General features: G+C 52.8%; 1 protein-coding gene across 2 annotated transcripts; it reads left to right on the forward strand.

Moving 5' to 3' along the window:
• Nucleotides 1–3,704: 3,704 nt before the first annotated feature.
• Nucleotides 3,705–15,142, forward strand: Cdc37 (cell division cycle 37, HSP90 cochaperone). Of its 2 annotated transcripts, none has more exons than XM_052188945.1 (8): nt 3,705–3,919; nt 10,783–11,061; nt 11,343–11,598; nt 11,678–11,793; nt 11,878–12,000; nt 12,836–13,018; nt 13,108–13,179; nt 14,620–15,142. In XM_052188945.1, the coding sequence occupies exons 1-8, from the start codon at nt 3,818–3,820 to the stop codon at nt 14,773–14,775; spliced, it is 1,287 nt and encodes a 428-aa protein (XP_052044905.1). In that variant the 5' UTR covers nt 3,705–3,817; the 3' UTR covers nt 14,776–15,142. The 2 variants fall into 2 exon arrangements, with proteins under 2 accessions (XP_052044905.1, XP_052044906.1); XM_052188946.1 differs by having other exon boundaries at nt 3,706–3,919; nt 11,490–11,598.
• Nucleotides 15,143–16,351: the final 1,209 nt, after the last annotated feature.

The following is a 16,351-nucleotide window of genomic DNA, read 5'->3' on the forward strand; positions in this document are numbered from 1 at the left end:
CAGAGATCCTGGTCTTCCTGCTGCCTCTATTGACCAAGTGCTGGGATGTCAGCCCTCCACCACCTCCATTTCTGCCAGAGCCTTCTTGTGACGGTCTAGTTTATATACAGAGACTTGTTTATATATGGATTTTTCTCCCTGGCCAGCCGGGAACAGGGGTCTGAAGTGTCTCTCCTTTACTGCAACTCTGGCCTGGCCTCGGTGCCCAGTGTTTACAGCAGGTAGTTAGGGAACAGGAATGAAATAAACAAGGAAATGGATTTTGGAGCACAGGCATGCTTGGCCCCTGGCCTGCCTTAGTCTCGTCCTCTAAGTAACTGAAGAAATAGAAGCACAGGACCGTACAACAAATGGCTGGGATCTCTGAGATCTCGCTGCAGCTCAGTGGTGTTTGCAGCAAGGATTCCCACCTCCAGCATTAGCCCAGCCCCCAAACAGTTCCTATTTTCCCTACTAGCATTCCAAAGAAACAAGACACCTCATAGCATTCTGCTCTGGGGGAAGGTGGGCCACCAGGGATTGAGATAGAGAACCAGCTTTTAGCCACTTGGGTTTGAGTGTCTTTCCCAGTCCCCAGGGGTTGGACACAGCTGGTAGTGCTTAGTGATAACACAGAGGTCCCAGGTCCCCGCCATTACACAGCAGCTTCAGTGTCAGGAGCCTAGTTGGGAACACACACACACACACACACACACACACAGAGCTGGCAACCCCAAAACTTACCTTGCTGGGAAAAGGGGCTGGAGAGAGGAGCCCCGCCCTCCCTGGCCTAGGGTCGGGACAGTGGGAGACGTTGGATGTCCAGACCCTTTGTTTGCTGTTGTGCGTGGGTGCGTGGGAGACCCTCCTGATGTATGTCCGTCATGTGCATGCCCAGGCTGGGACAGACCGCTCCTGCTGTGGTGAATTGCCAGGCTGGCTGAGGAGGGGAAGAGAAGGGGCTCCCAGCTCTTCCCACTCACTGGTGAGGTGAGGTTGAATGAGGGGGAGGGGGAGGGGCCACAGCGGGTAGAAGTTTTTATGCCCACCACCCCTCCGGCTCCATGGACCAGGAACACCCCCAAATCTGCAGATCTTTATTCCGTTCAAAAGCCCCCTCTCAACAGCACTGGAAAAGCTGGGAAGGAACCCTTCCCCAGCCAAATGGATAGCACTCCTCTCCTCCTGCCTGACACCACCGCAAAATGCATCCCTCAATCCAATCTGAGATAATCCTGGCTCCAGGATGCCTCATGAGTTTCCAAATCCTGTATCAAAGGATGTGCAACCTCGAGTCCCTCAAACTCAGAAAAATGGACTCCTTCAAGCCCCAGCCAAAAGTCAGAGGTTAAGGGGAGCTGGAAGAGGCTGTAGGCAGCCCCAGATAGTGAGGACCAGGAAAGCCCCGTCCTTCGGGGTCCACCTGGGACAGGGCAGCCATCGCTTAAACATCAGCGACACCCAGAGGCAGAGAAAGGAGACAGTTTTAGGTGACTCCAGAGGGCTGTGGGAGCTGCTTATGAGGGTGAGGGTTAATCACCATCTGCTTCTGATCCTCACACAAGAACAGGTCTGTAATATCCAGTACGTACCAACCCTGGCTGAAATACTGCTTTCTACCCTAGAACACGGTTAAGTCAGGGGGCATGTTTTCAAGCCTTAGGTTCTGTTCCACTTGCCACCAAGACTAAAGGCGTGAGCTTAATACCTGGGATCACCATTATGGAAGAAGACAACCGACTCCCAGAAGTTGTTTTCTGACTTCAGCAGTGCACTCTAGAACTCACCATCTTCCCCATAAATAAATAAATAAATGAATAAATAAATAAATAAATCTAATATCTATTTCTTTTGAGATACCGTCTCTCTACAGCTCTGGCTATCCTGGTACTCACTAGGTAGACAAGGCCGAGTGTGCCACCACGGCCACCTAATGAATGCAATTTGTAAGAACTGAGGCTGATGAGACGGCTCGGTGGGTAAAGATGCTGGCTCTGAGGCTGGACCACTACAGACTGATCTGCAGGGCCCACAGGTAACGAAGAGAACTAACTCCAGTAAATTAAGTCCTTCACATGCGTGCCTAACACACACACACACACACACACACACACACACACTCTCAGACTTTTTCTTTAAAGGACTGGGGCCAGGGAGACAGCTTAGTGGCACTTGCCACCAAGCCCGATGATCAGTGGGACCCACATGGTGGAACAAACTGACTCCAACAAGTTGTCTTGACGTTCACATGTGTACAAACACATACAAAATTAATAAAATGTAATTTAAAAAACTACTTATTTAGCCAAACATGGTGGTGCACACCCTTAATCCTAGCACTCAGGAGGCAGAAGCAGGCAGATCTTTTGAGTCTGAGGCCAGCCTGGTCTACAAAGTGAGCCCAGGATAGCTGGTTACCCTGAGAATCCCTCTCTCTGGAAAACAAAAATGAACAACAACAACAAAAAAAAAACCTGCTTATTTTTATTTTATGTATTGTGCCTGTATATATGCCTGTGTGAGAGTGTCAAATCTCCTGGGGTTGCAGATGTGAGTCGCTCTACGGGTGCTGGAAATTGAACCTGGGTCCTTTGAATGGGCAGCCAGTGCTCTTAGCTGCTGAGTGACCACTTTAGCCACTAAGATGTAATCTGTATCTATTTATTTATTTATTATTTATTTATTTAGCCAGACAGTCCTGCTGTATTCCTTTAACCCCAGCATTTAACATTTAATCTTCGGAGGCAGAGGCTATCAGAGCTCTGAGTTTGAGGCTATTCTGGTCTATAGAGTGAGTTCCAGGACAGCCAAGGCTACATAGAATAATTCTGTCTCGAAACAAACAAACAAATAATTTTTTAAAAAAAAATGTAAGGGCAAGTTCGGCGTAGTGGGGCACACCTTTAACCCCAGCATTGGAAGCAGAGGTAGAAAGATCTGCTCGCTGAAGCCAGCCTGGTCTACATAGTGAATTCCAGGCTAGCCGGAGCTATATAGTATGACCCTATCTCGGGTGGGGGCGGGGGGGGGATTGAGAGCAAACATCACCAAAAAAACCCACAAAACAAAACAAAACAAAACAAAAAAACCCTATGTGTATTAATGTTTTGCCAGCAAGTATATCAGTGCACCACATGCATGCCTGGCGTAGGCAAAGGCCAGAAGGGGGCGTAATATACTCTGGGCTGGACTTACAGATGGGTGTGAGCTGCCATGTAGGTGCTGGGAACAGAATCCGGGTGCTCTGGATAACCAGCCAGTCCTCCAAACCACTGAGCCACCTCTCCAGCCTCAATTTTGACTTTTTTTAGAGTGTTTGTGTAACAACCCTGACCGCCCTAGAAATCACTCTGTAGGCCAGGCTGGCCTCGATCCGTCAGCCTCTGCTTCCCGAGAGTGCTGGTATAGCGCCACCACCGCTCAGCCAATTTTGACTTTTTGACAGTCTCAATGTGTAGCCCTGGCTGGACTAGAACTCGCAGAGAGACACCTGCTTTTGCCTCTAGCGTTCTTGGATTACCGTGGGCCACCACGCCCAACGCGACTAACCTTTTGTCTCTAAAGGATGTTCAGTCTGGTTTCGGCGGGAACTTCCAGAAGGCCGCACCACGTACTCCTGGCCCTTTAAAGATGACCTCCGGTTGCCAATGCCGCCGACTCCCGTTGCTAAGGACGTAACGTCACGCGCCGACGCTGGGGCGGGGCCGTCCTGCGCGGCACTCTGGGCGGAAGCGGAAGGGGCGGGGCTCACCGAGCGGACTCTCTAGCCCTTGTGGGTCCCTGTTCAGCGCCCGGCCGTGTGGAGACCCGGGAGCCAGTCCGGGCCTCCGAGGCGAAGATGGTGGACTACAGCGTTTGGGATCACATCGAGGTGTCGGACGATGAGGACGAGACGCACCCCAACATAGACACGGCCAGCCTCTTCCGCTGGCGGCACCAGGTGGGGCTGTGCGCGCTCATCCCCTTCCCCCCACTCCCGGGACCCCCGCTCTAGAGTTCTGACCTCTTACCCAGGCCACCTGGCGTGGGGGGCTGGGGAGACCTCAGTTACTGACATCTGGAGCCTCCTGTTCCACAATCTAGACTTTTTTCTTCTTTTCTTTCTTTTTTTTCGTTTGAAACAAAATTTCACTGTGTAGCCTTGCCTGGCCTGGAACTTGCTATGTAGAACAGGGTGGTTTCTAACTCACAGAGATCCTCCTGCCTCTGCCTTCCCAGTGCTGGGATTAAAGGCATGTGCCACCTTGCTGGGCTGGACTTTTTAATTCCATCCCAGGACTCCTGGATTCTTCACCTATATTTCCGGGCTTTCTCTCTGTGCTACGGACCTCTTGTGCCTCTTGTGTTTGCACGTTACCAATTGTGTGTGTTCTTATGTGCATGTTGCACAGCATGCATGTGAACATCACGGGATAACTTGCAGAAGTTGGGCCTCACTTTTCACCATGTTGGAACTGTCCGTGGAACTCAGGTCACCCTACGTTGCCACAAGTACCTTTACGCTCTGAGCCATTTTATCAGCTCTTAATAGTTTAGTCAGAGTCTTGACTCTCTCTCCCCTAGCTGACCCTATGTGTAGGGCCTCCATCATCCTGTGTGGAACCTTTTGTTCTTCCTCAGAATTCTTCCTCAGAGTCTGGACCCCAGGTTCTGTTAGGTGATCTCATAGCCCAGCCATGCACACACTTCTGATTGTACTTCTCCCTTCTGCCTTTCCTCACCCGCTAGAGTCTGGAGCCACAAAACTTTTGATTGTGTCATCTACTTCCCAGGATCTTAGGCACGAGTTTCCATTAAGGTCCAGAGACCCCCAGCTTCCAAACTAAATGAGTGCCCCGCCCTTGATCTAACTGTCCATCTTAGCTTGCAGCTGAGTTGCCCCAGTCCGGGGTCCCATTCCCTGGGTTACAGACCCAAGCCCCACTAGGGGCTTATTTCCCGTTACTCCAGGAAACCCCACCCACTTAACTTCCGGTCAGAACCTCTGCTCTTTCTAGTATAGTAAGTAGACCTCCTCCTGCCCACCTTGGCTTCTGTATGAACTGTACCCATCATTGAAAACTCACCAAACCAGGAGACATATGGATGATACATTTTCAATTCTAGCTCTCGGGAGGCAGAGGCAGGCAGGCAGGCAGGCAGGCCTGTGATGTGAGTTCAAGGCCAGCCTGATCTACAGAGAGGTCCAGGACAGCTAACTAGGGCTACACCGAGAAACCCTGTCTGGAGCCCTGGGGCCAGGGGTTGGGGTAGGACAATGAAAGAAGGGGGAGGGGAAGTGGAGAAAAGGGAGAAAGGAGAAAAGACAGCTCACCAAACCACAACCCAGAAACCACACCCGTCCTGCCCTGCCTGCCCATTCCCCTCCAGCTTCACTGACCTTTCTCCAGGGTTCAGGCCATCCTATTTAACTCTGGACCTTCTGGGTCTGCTTCCCACATTTCCTTATTTTCTTCCTCCCCCCCCACCCCCCAGACAGGGTTTCTCTGTGTAGCCCTGGCTGTCCTGGACCTCACTTTGTAGACCAGGCTGGCCTCGAACTCAAGAAATCTGCTTGCCTCTGCCTCCCAAGCGCTGGGATTAAAGGCGTGCGCCACCACTGCCCGGTATCACCTTACTTTCTGAGCATGGTGGCACACTTGTAAACTCAGGTTTTGGGAGGAGGAAGGTAGTCCTTGCTAAAGGGCAAATTCTAGCTAGCCTGGACTATATGAAACTGTCTCAAAAACCAAATGGGGTGGAGTTCAGTTGTATGGCATTGCCTTGGGCTCCGTCTCTTAGTCATGGTGGGGCAGGCCTGTATCCCAGCACTGGGGAGATGGAAGCAGAAGACTCAGAAGTTCAAAGCCATAAGCCACATAGTAAGTATGAGGCTGGCCGGGCGGTGGTGGCGCACGCCTGTAATCCCAGCACTTGAAAGGCAGAGGCAGGTGGATTTCTGAGTTCGAGGCCAGCCTGGTCTACAGAGTGAGTTCCAGGACAGCCAGGGCTACACAGAGAAACGCTGTCTCGAAAAAACCAAAAGACCAAAAAAAAAGTAAGTGTGAGGCTGGCACAGGCCACAGGGGACCCATCAATCACCCAGCAAATAAAAGAACGTCCAGACAGACAGCTGGCCTAGGTCTAGACCCTCGAACCCCAAGTGTGAGGCAGCAGTACTCCTCTCTTGTGCCGTCCCATATGATGCCAGGGTGTGAGTGTGGCCTGGACTTGTGGTTGTCTCGCATGCAGGACATCCTGGGTTCCATCTCGAGCGCAGTAGTAAGGAGACAATGGCCTAACCTGCTCCCCAAATTCCAGCATCTGGACTCACCTGTGTGTTGTACACTCGTTAACTTACATCTTACTTGTTTGTGTGTGTTCATTCTTATGCATGTGTGAATGTGCTGTGGTACCCTTGTGGCAGTCAAAGGATAACTTGCTAGAATCCATTTTGTCCTCCCATATGAGTTCTTGGGTTCAAACTCAAGTCCTCAGGCTTGGTAGCAGACCTTTACCCACTGAGCCCTCTCACTGGCCCTGTGCCTGTTACCCTCTCAGGCTGAGGGCAGGTACTTTGCATTTAGGAACTTTGCATCCACTTTCCTGAGGAAAGCGCCTCCGTATTGCTCCTAGGAAGCCCTTCCCCATCCTCCCCAGATCCAGCATTCGGCTCCCAGTCCCACCTACACACCTGCTCCTTCCGGTTTCCCGGGAAGAGCCCGTGCCAGGCAGCAGTGTGTGGCAGTGCAGCCAGGGCCTCCCTCACACAGCATTGTGTTAGGACGCACTGAAGAGCCGTTCTCAGGGACACCTATTTCTGTTCTATGAAGAGGTTTGTCTTCCTACTGGGTGGAAAACAGTTGGGCCTGCAGGTGGCAGGGAGGCCTCTGGGCCACTGGTGCAGACGCTGCTTCCTGTCATGCTGCCATGGCTGTAATACTGAGGAGGGAAGTGGGGCCTTCTGCCCTAGCACACGTGGGAGGACAGGCAGGCTCGGGTGTGCATGCTAACATTACCGTGTTCTGTGTCCATCTGTGAGGGGGCTGCGTTCGTAAGTTCTGAGCACAGACACTTGACAGCTCCCATTTCAGGTCTACCCTGGTGTGCTCTGACTTGAGGGCTCTCTGGCTGCTCGGTGCCTCCAGTCTTCCTGGGCATGGGAGTAGGACCCGGGCGCTCTGTACAGGTGCTGCAGGCTTCCCAGGATTTAACAGCTGTTCCCTTGGGATAATAGTTCTTGTCATCACTACTTAGGTGCCCTGTGAGTTCAGAACAGACTTGACGCCAGATGTGACAGCGTACGGCTGTCATCTCAGCACTTAGAGAGGCGGAAGAATCAGGAACTCAAAGCTATCCTTTGCCACATAGCAAATGGAGGCCAGCCTGGGCTACATGAGCACCTGTGTAAAAATAAACAGTAAGGGCCCTGCAAGGTACCTCGGTAGGTGAAGGCACTGGTCACCTGAGTTTGATTCCTGGTAGTCACCTGGTAGAAAGAGAGACATGACAACTGCAGGGTGTCCTCTGACCTTCACATCCACATTAAGGGACATCTGTTCTTGCCACCATGCACACAATAAATTAAAATTTGAAATTAGCCAAGCAGTAGTGGCGTACACCTTTGATCCCAGCACTGGGGAGCTGTGGTGGATCTCTGTAAGTTTGGGGCCAGCCTGGTCTAGAGAGGGAATTTCAGGACAGCTAGGGCAGAGAAACACTGTTTCAAAAAAAAACAAAAATAAACTGTGGTGGCACACTCTTGTAATCCCAGCACTTGGGAGGCAGAAGCAGGTGGATTTCTGAGTCTGGTCTACAGAGTGAGTTCCAGGACAGCCAGGATTATACAGAGAAACCCTGTCTCGAAAAACAAAAACAAAAAATTAAAAAAATAAAACATCTGGCTTGGCCTGGTGTTGCAGGCTTGTGTTCCCAGCTCCTGGGGATGCTGAGGCAGGAGACTACAAATTCAAGGCCAGCCTCAGCAGTGTAAGGCAACACCAGGTCAGAGTATGAAACATAAAAGGGCTGAGTGCAGCCCAGTAGCAGGTCGCTTGTGGAGCGAGTGTGCTGCACTGGGTTCAGTCCCTGGTAGGTGCCTGCCAGAAAAAAAAAGAAAAGATGTGTAGGTCTGGGAAAGGGGCGAGTGAGTTCCCAGCCCCGCCTCCTGGGCTCTGTGGCCAGACCCCTGCTCTGTGGGGTGTGGTCTTGCTCCTCCCAATGTGCTCTATGGCGTCAGAATCCTGAGGACCTCTGTGTCTCTTCTATGGGACGCCCATGCCATCTTGTTACTTGTATAAGCCTGACCAGCCAGGTGGCTGCTGTCACCAACACCACAGGCCCTGTTTTTAGCTTCAGCCTCCCTGGCATCTACTCAGAGGACACTAGGGAGAATGGTGGCGGTCCTCCAGAAGCCAGCAGCCTGGCAACTTCCTGCTGCTCTCTGGGGCCAGTGATGTGCTGACCTTAGAGTCCGATACAGGCCAGGTCTGCTGTATGGACTTGTCGTGTGTGCCCATGGTGGGCCCATAGAGGACACGGGAGACAGGGGCTGCTTCCCAGGTCTGCTCATTCCCGTGAGCAGGGTTTCTCACTGATCCTGGAGCTAGGCTGGGGTCAACAGTCCCAGTCATCCTCCTGTCTCTGCTCCCTACGGTGCCAGGGTTACAGGCAGCAGTCTATTTTTGGGTGCTGGGAATATAAACGCGGGTCTCTTGTTCACACAAGCACTCTTCCTGTCTTCCCTGGGAGCCCTGCCACTAAAGCAGCCCCTCTGTAGTCACCCACTGCACCCCTGTGCAGTGTCCCCCCTGTGCTCCTTACTGTCATGCATGGGTTCTCGTTAATTGTGTTTGTGTGACGCATGTGCGTGTGTGCATGCACCCAGAGTGTATAGAGGACAGCATGAGGAGTGGTTCCTTCCACCATGTGGTTCCTAGGATCGAACCCAGGTCATCAGGCTTGGCCACACGCTCCGCCGAACCCTCTTGCCCTGTGCTTTGATTTTTCACCCAGTGTGCAGCAGTCGTGCACGTTGGTTCCACTTTTCACACTCAGTACACTGGTCAGTGAATTACACTAGAGGCCGATGAAGTTACACCCCTGAAATCTCAGACTGGGGAGGCTAAGGAGGATCATCTGTGTGTAGGAGCTTAAGGCCAGCCTGGGCCACATGCAAGAGTGACACAGCATGTCATGACATGCGCTACCCAGTGCTTAGTAACGTACCTGTCTGGTAGTATAGACCTGCTATCCTGTTGTCCTTGAGCTGAGGCAGGAGGATTGGGACAGCAGGGACTCCTAGACTACAGAGTGGCTCTGATCTCGCCTGGGCAGCTTCGAGGGACTGTCTTAAACTGAGAAGCTGCTTGTTACTGGAGGCCCAGGGAGAAGGAACCAGGAGCTTTTAAGCCAACTTCAGTCATGTGGTAGATTCTGGACTGCATAGCAAGGCTCTATTTCAAAACAACACACCATAGGACTGGCTACAGGGCCCAGCAGATAAAGGCACCCATTCCCAACCCTGAGGGTCTGAGTGCAACCCCTGGAACTGGGCAGTGTCCTGATCTCCACCTGCCTGTGCTGTGGTGTATGTGTGTGAGCATATTAAAACATTAATAAAACGGCTGGGGATGTAGTACTTGACCCTAAGTTCAGCCCCTGATACTGCCAAATAAATACACATGCTTACACATGTGCTGTCCACATACATGTATACATGTGCTATCCACATATATGTATAACAGCTTTGTAATGCGTGAGTTTTTCCTACTGAGCTTGGTTACACATATGCCTTTAATCTTAGCAGGAGGCCGAGGCAGGCAGATCTCTGAGTTCGAGGCCAGCCTAGTCTACAAAGTAAGTTCTAGGACAGCCTGAGCTGCACAGAGAAACCCTGTCTCTAAAAACCTAAATAGATAGATAAATAAGTAAATAAATGGCTCTCTAGCTTTGGGGTTTTATTCTGTGTGTGTGAGTGTGTGTGTGACAGCACACACGTGGAGGTCAGAAGACAACTTTGCTGAGTTTCTCTGCACGCAGGTCATCACACTTGGCAGCCAGTGTCTTTCCTTTCTGAACCGTCTCACTGGCCCTGAGATTTACTTTATTTCATTTACTTATTTACTTTATGTTGTGCAGACGAGAATGGCCTTGCACTCAGAGATCCTGCTGCCTCCATCTGCCCACTGTTGGCATTAAAGCCATTTGCTACAACGCCTGGCCTTACATCTGATTTCAAGACAGGTTTTGCTGAGTTGCCTAGGCTGGCCTGCTACACACTCGGTCTTCCTGCCTCAGCCTCCCTGAGTGCTTGGTTACAGTAGTGCTCCACTTGGATTTTCTTTGGTTTTATTTGTGGTGCTTGCGATGGTGAGCCAGGGCTGGCAGGATGGTTCAGTGGACAAAGGCACTTGCTACTGAGCCTGCCAACCCTAGTCTCAGTCAGTCTCTAGCACACACAGTGGCACCCTTGCCAGGTGTCCTCTGACCTTCACGTGTTGCTGGGTTTTTGTTGCTGTTTGTTTGGTTGTTTGTTTCCAAAATTAAAACCAGCAAGGCCTCTGTTGCTTGGCCGCTCCCTGCCCCCTCCGCACCCCCCTCCCCCCATGATCAGCTCCTTGCACTTCAGGTTCATTCTGTCACATAGAGACGTTTTCAGTAGTTAAACCTAGCCTTAAAAAAAGACATAAAAATGTGGCGGCAGGCCACCAGCAGGTACTCCTGGCCGTGCACACTGTAGTAAGGGCCCAGGTGTGTCTCCCCTGTGGCCGCAGGGTTGACGTTCTTTCTGAGTGACCAGCCTCCGACTGTCCCTGTCCGCAGGCCCGGGTGGAGCGCATGGAGCAGTTTCAGAAGGAGAAGGAGGAGCTGGACCGGGGCTGCAGGGAGTGCAAGCGCAAGGTGGCCGAGTGCCAGCGCAAGTTGCGGGAGCTGGAGGTGGCCGAGGGCGACGGCCAGGTGGAGCTCGAGCGCCTCCGAGCTGAGGCGCAGCAGCTGCGCAAGGAGGAGCGGAGCTGGGAGCAGAAGCTGGAGGACATGCGCAAAAAGGAGAAGAACATGCCCTGGAACGTGGACACGCTCAGCAAAGATGGCTTCAGCAAGGTGGGACACCGGCAAGGGCGCTGTGGAGTGCGGTCAGACTGGCCTGGGGCGGTTCAGTGGTGGAGGCTAGGCATGCCCGTGAAGACCCCAGGTCCACCCCGTCTCCCCATGCCAGTAAACTAGAAAAAGAATTCTGACAGTGAGAGCCAGGCAAAGCCACAGGGTGGGGTGCGGGGGGGGGGGGGCAGACAGACAGACAGGCAGGCAGGCAGGCAGTTTGAGCTTGGAATTGGCTAGCGGAGGCCAACAAAGCCCATCCGTCCCCTCTGATCTGCCCGAAGGCCCGCGGCCACGCCTCCGCCACCTTGATGCACTTAGCGACACCACCGCCTCCGATGTGGACAGGATGGGCGCGGCGGCCACGGCCCCCAAACCCCAGGCGCACCCCTGCCTTGCCCCAGCCCACTTGCCCTCTCGCCCTGTCACAGAGCATGGTCAATACCAAGCCTGAGAAGGCAGAGGAAGACTCAGAGGAGGCAAGGGAGCAGAAACACAAGACCTTTGTTGAAAAATATGAGAAACAGATCAAGCATTTTGGTAAGTTCTGCACAAAGCTCCGTTAGGATTCTAGGCCAGGGAAAGGCTTCCCATGGCCTCCACAACATCTTCCCTGCAGGCATGCTCCACCGCTGGGATGACAGCCAGAAATACCTGTCAGACAATGTGCACCTGGTGTGTGAGGAGACCGCCAACTACCTGGTTATCTGGTGCATTGACCTGGAAGTGGAGGAGGTGAGCGCCCCGCCCCCTTCCCTTTGCTGGGCTCAGAGACTCCCAGGCAGGCGCCTGCTGACACCTGCTTCTCTGTCCGGGCAGAAATGCGCACTGATGGAGCAGGTGGCTCACCAGACCATGGTGATGCAGTTTATTCTGGAGCTGGCCAAGAGTCTGAAGGTCGACCCCCGTGCCTGCTTCCGGCAGTTTTTCACCAAGATCAAGGTAATGCGCTCCTGTACCACCAGGAAGTCCGCAGTGTGCGTGTTGACTAGGGACCCGTGGTCAGGTCTGTATAGGAGGGCTTGAGGTGGTCCAGGGATGGCAGTGGCCAAATATGACCATATTCATTTCTTTTCTAATCTATAGAAATTGTCCGTATATATGACGTATATGTATGTCTGTATGATGATATGTCTGTATGATGATATGTCTGTATGATGACCCGTATGATTAGGAGACGTCTTTGTGTAGCTGATCCCCTCTATGTGGACTCCTGTTCAGATAAGCTAGGCTTACATGGCAAAGCACTGTCACCCACTGACCCACCTAGGTGACCCTATTTGAAGACTTCTGTATATTTACTTTAAATACTTAATATTTATAAATTATAATGTAAACATTATATAATTAAATACTTAAATTGCTTTGTTGCTGTGTGGCTGAGTGAGCTTATGTGCATCATGTGCATGTGAGTGTCCTCAGAGGCTAGAAGACGGTGCGCGGCCCCTTCTGGGATTACCAGTGTTTGCAAGCCGTCGTGTGGGTGTGGGTGTGGGTGAGATCCTGAGAGCAGGGCAGCCTAGAACAGGCCCGAGCTGGGTGTCTTTAGGCCTCGCTCGAGGACACCTGAAGAGCTGCAGCAGGAGGCCGGCCCTAAACAGGTGGCCCACAGGTAGCAGGATGGGCAATGGATACAGGACGAAGGCCAGGCCTCGCGGTGTCCATGGCGGAGTTCAGAAGCTTTAGGGGGCCCCCAAGAGTTGCTGCAGGGGCCTCACCCCCAAACAACCGGATAGCGACTATGCAGTAAGCAGCACCACCCCACCCCCTTCCGCAGACCGCCGACCACCAGTACATGGAGGGCTTCAAGTATGAGCTGGAGGCCTTCAAGGAGCGCGTGCGGGGCCGCGCCAAGCTGCGGATCGAGAAGGCCGTGAAGGAGTATGAGGAGGAGGAGCGCAGGAAGAGGCTGGGCCCAGGCGGCCTGGACCCCGTGGAGGTCTACGAATCCCTGCCCGAGGTGCGGCCTGGGCCCAGGCAGGATGAGGGCGCCCCCTGCTCCCACCCCTCCCCAAGCCCTGGCCCTCACCCTGGCCCCTCTGTACCCAGGAGCTGCAGAAGTGCTTCGATGTGAAGGATGTTCAGATGCTGCAAGACGCCATCAGCAAGATGGATCCCACTGTGAGTCCCCCATCTCTGTGGCAGAGGGCAAAGCGTGGCCCTCTTGTTCTGGCCAGGGGTGCAGCCCTGTCATATTCTGAGGCTGAGAGCAAGATCGTAAGTCCAAGGTCAGGCTTAGTTAAAATGAGTCAGAGCATCTCAGTGACACCCTGTCTGAGAATGACAAGGACAGGGTGTCTCCAGTGGAAGCTGTGTGTGGAGCTGCGGTCTAAAAGCAAAAGGTAGTGTCCGCCTGAGCCTCTAAGGGAGGCCAGCCCTGCCCAGCAGCACTGTTGGGAAGTGCCAGATAGGCACTCATTGCGGAGTGGGGACTGAGCTTTGCCTGCCTGCCTGCCTTCCCTCCCTCCATCTCTCCTTCCTTCATTCTTCCTCTTGGGTGACTGGGATAACCCAGTGCTTCACTGGGGGATTCTAGGCAGGGGCTCTTCCTCACTGCTGTCCATCCAACTCAGGCTTGATTTGTAACAAAGTCAATCTGTTGCCATTTCTGTCGACTGGCTTCTAATTTAGCCACAGTCTGAGGGATTCTGCAGTCTCCCGTGGGAATACCCATCTAGCAGGTAGGTTGCAGGGCGGCGGAAAGCTCGGCACGCACTGCTATGGATCGGATGTAGGGAAAAGCTGTCCCTATACTCTTTCTTTTTTTTGGATTTGGTTTTTTCAGACAGGGTTTCTTTGTGTAGCCCTGGCTGTCCTGGAACTCACTCTGTAGACCAGGCTGGCCTCGAACTCAGAAATCCGCCTGCCTCTGCCTCCCTAGTGCTGGGATTACAGGCGTGTGCCACCACCACCCGGCTGCCCTATCTTTTTATATCACTAATGATTGATTTTCTGCTACAAACTCAAGTCTCTGTGACTAGACACTATATGGCAGAATTGAAAATATTTACTCTAGCCGGGCTAGAGATAGATTTTTTCCCTGAGATAGGATCTTACTGTGTAGACCAGGCTAAGTTTGGACTCACAGGTAGACCTGCCTCTTCCCTGAGCGCTCAGGGTACCTCACTTGTTACTTTGGTGCTGGAATGTAATCTCTGGTCCTCATGATTTGGAGGAAAGGACTCCTAACTGCTGAGCCATAGCTGTCACCACCCCCTTTTGTGTGTGTGTTTGTTTTCTGAGACAGGGTCTCATGTCATGAGGTCATGCTAACCCGAATGTGCTGCATAACTGATGACCTTAAACTCCTAATCCTCCTGCCTCCACTTCCTAAGCGGGGATCACAGGTGTGCACCACCGCATCTGGTTGTCTGGTGCTGGAGCAGGAGTCTCCGAACAGTAGGGAGTGTTCCCCCACCCTCACTGGGTCAGGCCAGCTCGTGCAGTTCTTTAAACAGTTCTGGGTAGAGTGGGCGCTCAGCAGCCTTGAAGGCCGTACAGGGGACAGTGGGGCACCATGGTGCTGGCCCAGCCTCACCTGCTGTCTGTCTCTCTCCACAGGATGCCAAGTATCACATGCAGCGCTGCATCGATTCTGGCCTCTGGGTCCCCAACTCCAAGTCTGGTGAGGCCAAGGAGGGGGAGGAGGCGGGCCCCGGGGACCCATTGCTGGAAGCCGGCCCCAAAGCGGGCAACGAGAAAGACATCAGTGCGTGACCCTTCTCCAGAAAAGGAAACCTAGCCACCATGTCCCTAGCTCCTGACTTCTTCACTTGTGCTGCTCCTCACGTCCTGGCCCACGGCCTGCCCCGTGTCCCCTCCCCTCCGGCCTGTCCCCAGCACTCATCAGATTCTCTTGCTTCGGGTTGAGGGGCTCTGCTGTCTGCAGCCCCCCTGCCCCCATCAGCGTCATGCCAAAGTCCTGGGGGTCTGGGGAGGGGCAGCAGTTGCCAGGTTGGTCCACCGGGTTGGGGATACAGATGTCCCCATCTGGGCAGGGTCTGTCCCTATGGGTCTATGGTCACTGTTTTTCTTCTGTCCTGCAACTGGCAACAATGTCTAATAAACAGTTCCAGGTGCTGGAGGCCGCTGGCTCAGTGCTGTTTGAGGCAGAGGGTGAACTTTTATGGGGAGAACCAGAGTGCTAACAGCCATCTGTGCCTTTGCCCTGCCGGTCACTGTTCAGAAGTCCTAGGCCTTCTGTGTCTCTCCAACTCTTGTCTGTCTCAGCCTCTCCTGACTCTTTCCTCCCTCCGCCTCCCTCTCCCTCTGCATTCCATGGAGACAAGAGAACAGGAGCTTGAGGGCAGCCTGGGCAGGAGAAACGTGTGGAGAAACACTGGGCTTTGCCTCTGCTAGGGGAACATCGAATTCTAAATCTGTGTGTGTGTGTGGTGTGTGTGTGTGTGTGTGTGTGTACCGCTTGTGTGCATATCTTTTTGAGATAGGTTTTCTATGTATCTTTGACTGTCTGGGAACACACTATATCGCGTGTGTGCGTGTGTGCGTGTGTGTGTGTGTGTGTGTGTGTGTGTGTGTGTGTGCATGTGTATCTTTTTGAGATAGGTTTTCTATGTATCTTTGACTGTCTGGGAACACACTGTATAGATCAGGCTGGCCTCAAACTCAGATAGCAACCTGCCACTACCTCCTGCCTACTGGGATCAAAAGCATGAGCCATTCCAGGCTTAATATTTAATGTATGTGTATGAGTGTTCTGTATGTGTGCATGTAGTGCCCACAGAGGCTAGAGTCTCTTAGGACTGTAGTTACGGATGGCTCTAAGTCCACCATGTTGCTACCTGGAGTAAACTCAGTGTCCTCTGCAGCACTGAGCCTTTTCTCCAGTCCTGTGAGCTACTGAAGATTTCTACGTTGGAAAGAGTACAGCCTGGGGCTCTGGCTACAGTTCCATGGCAGACGTTGCCTTAACCTGTGGTTTCTGTTCCAGCAGTGTTTCAAAAAGAAACCCAGCACACTGTCATTCTGCACTTAGGAGAATGAAACAGAAGGGCTGTGTGTTCAAGTCCAGGCTGGGCTGACCTGTGAGCCCCTGTCTCTGTGAAAACAAGCTGAGTGACTTGAGCCTAGGTTACAGAGTGCCCTGCATTCCGGAAGCTCTGGCTTCTAGCCCTGCCCTGTATAAGATGGGTGTGGTGGCACACACCCTTAAATCCCAGCCCCAAGGTAGATTCCGGAGTTAGGGTTGGTGGACTGAGAAGATAGCTCTGGGTAAAAGCCCCTGATGCAGAGGCCTGAGAAGGCCTCAGTTCAGATACCAGCCACGGAAAAT

The sequence above is a fragment of the Apodemus sylvaticus genome, chromosome 7, assembly GCF_947179515.1.
Source record: "Apodemus sylvaticus chromosome 7, mApoSyl1.1, whole genome shotgun sequence".
Lineage (NCBI taxonomy): Eukaryota > Metazoa > Chordata > Mammalia > Rodentia > Muridae > Apodemus > Apodemus sylvaticus.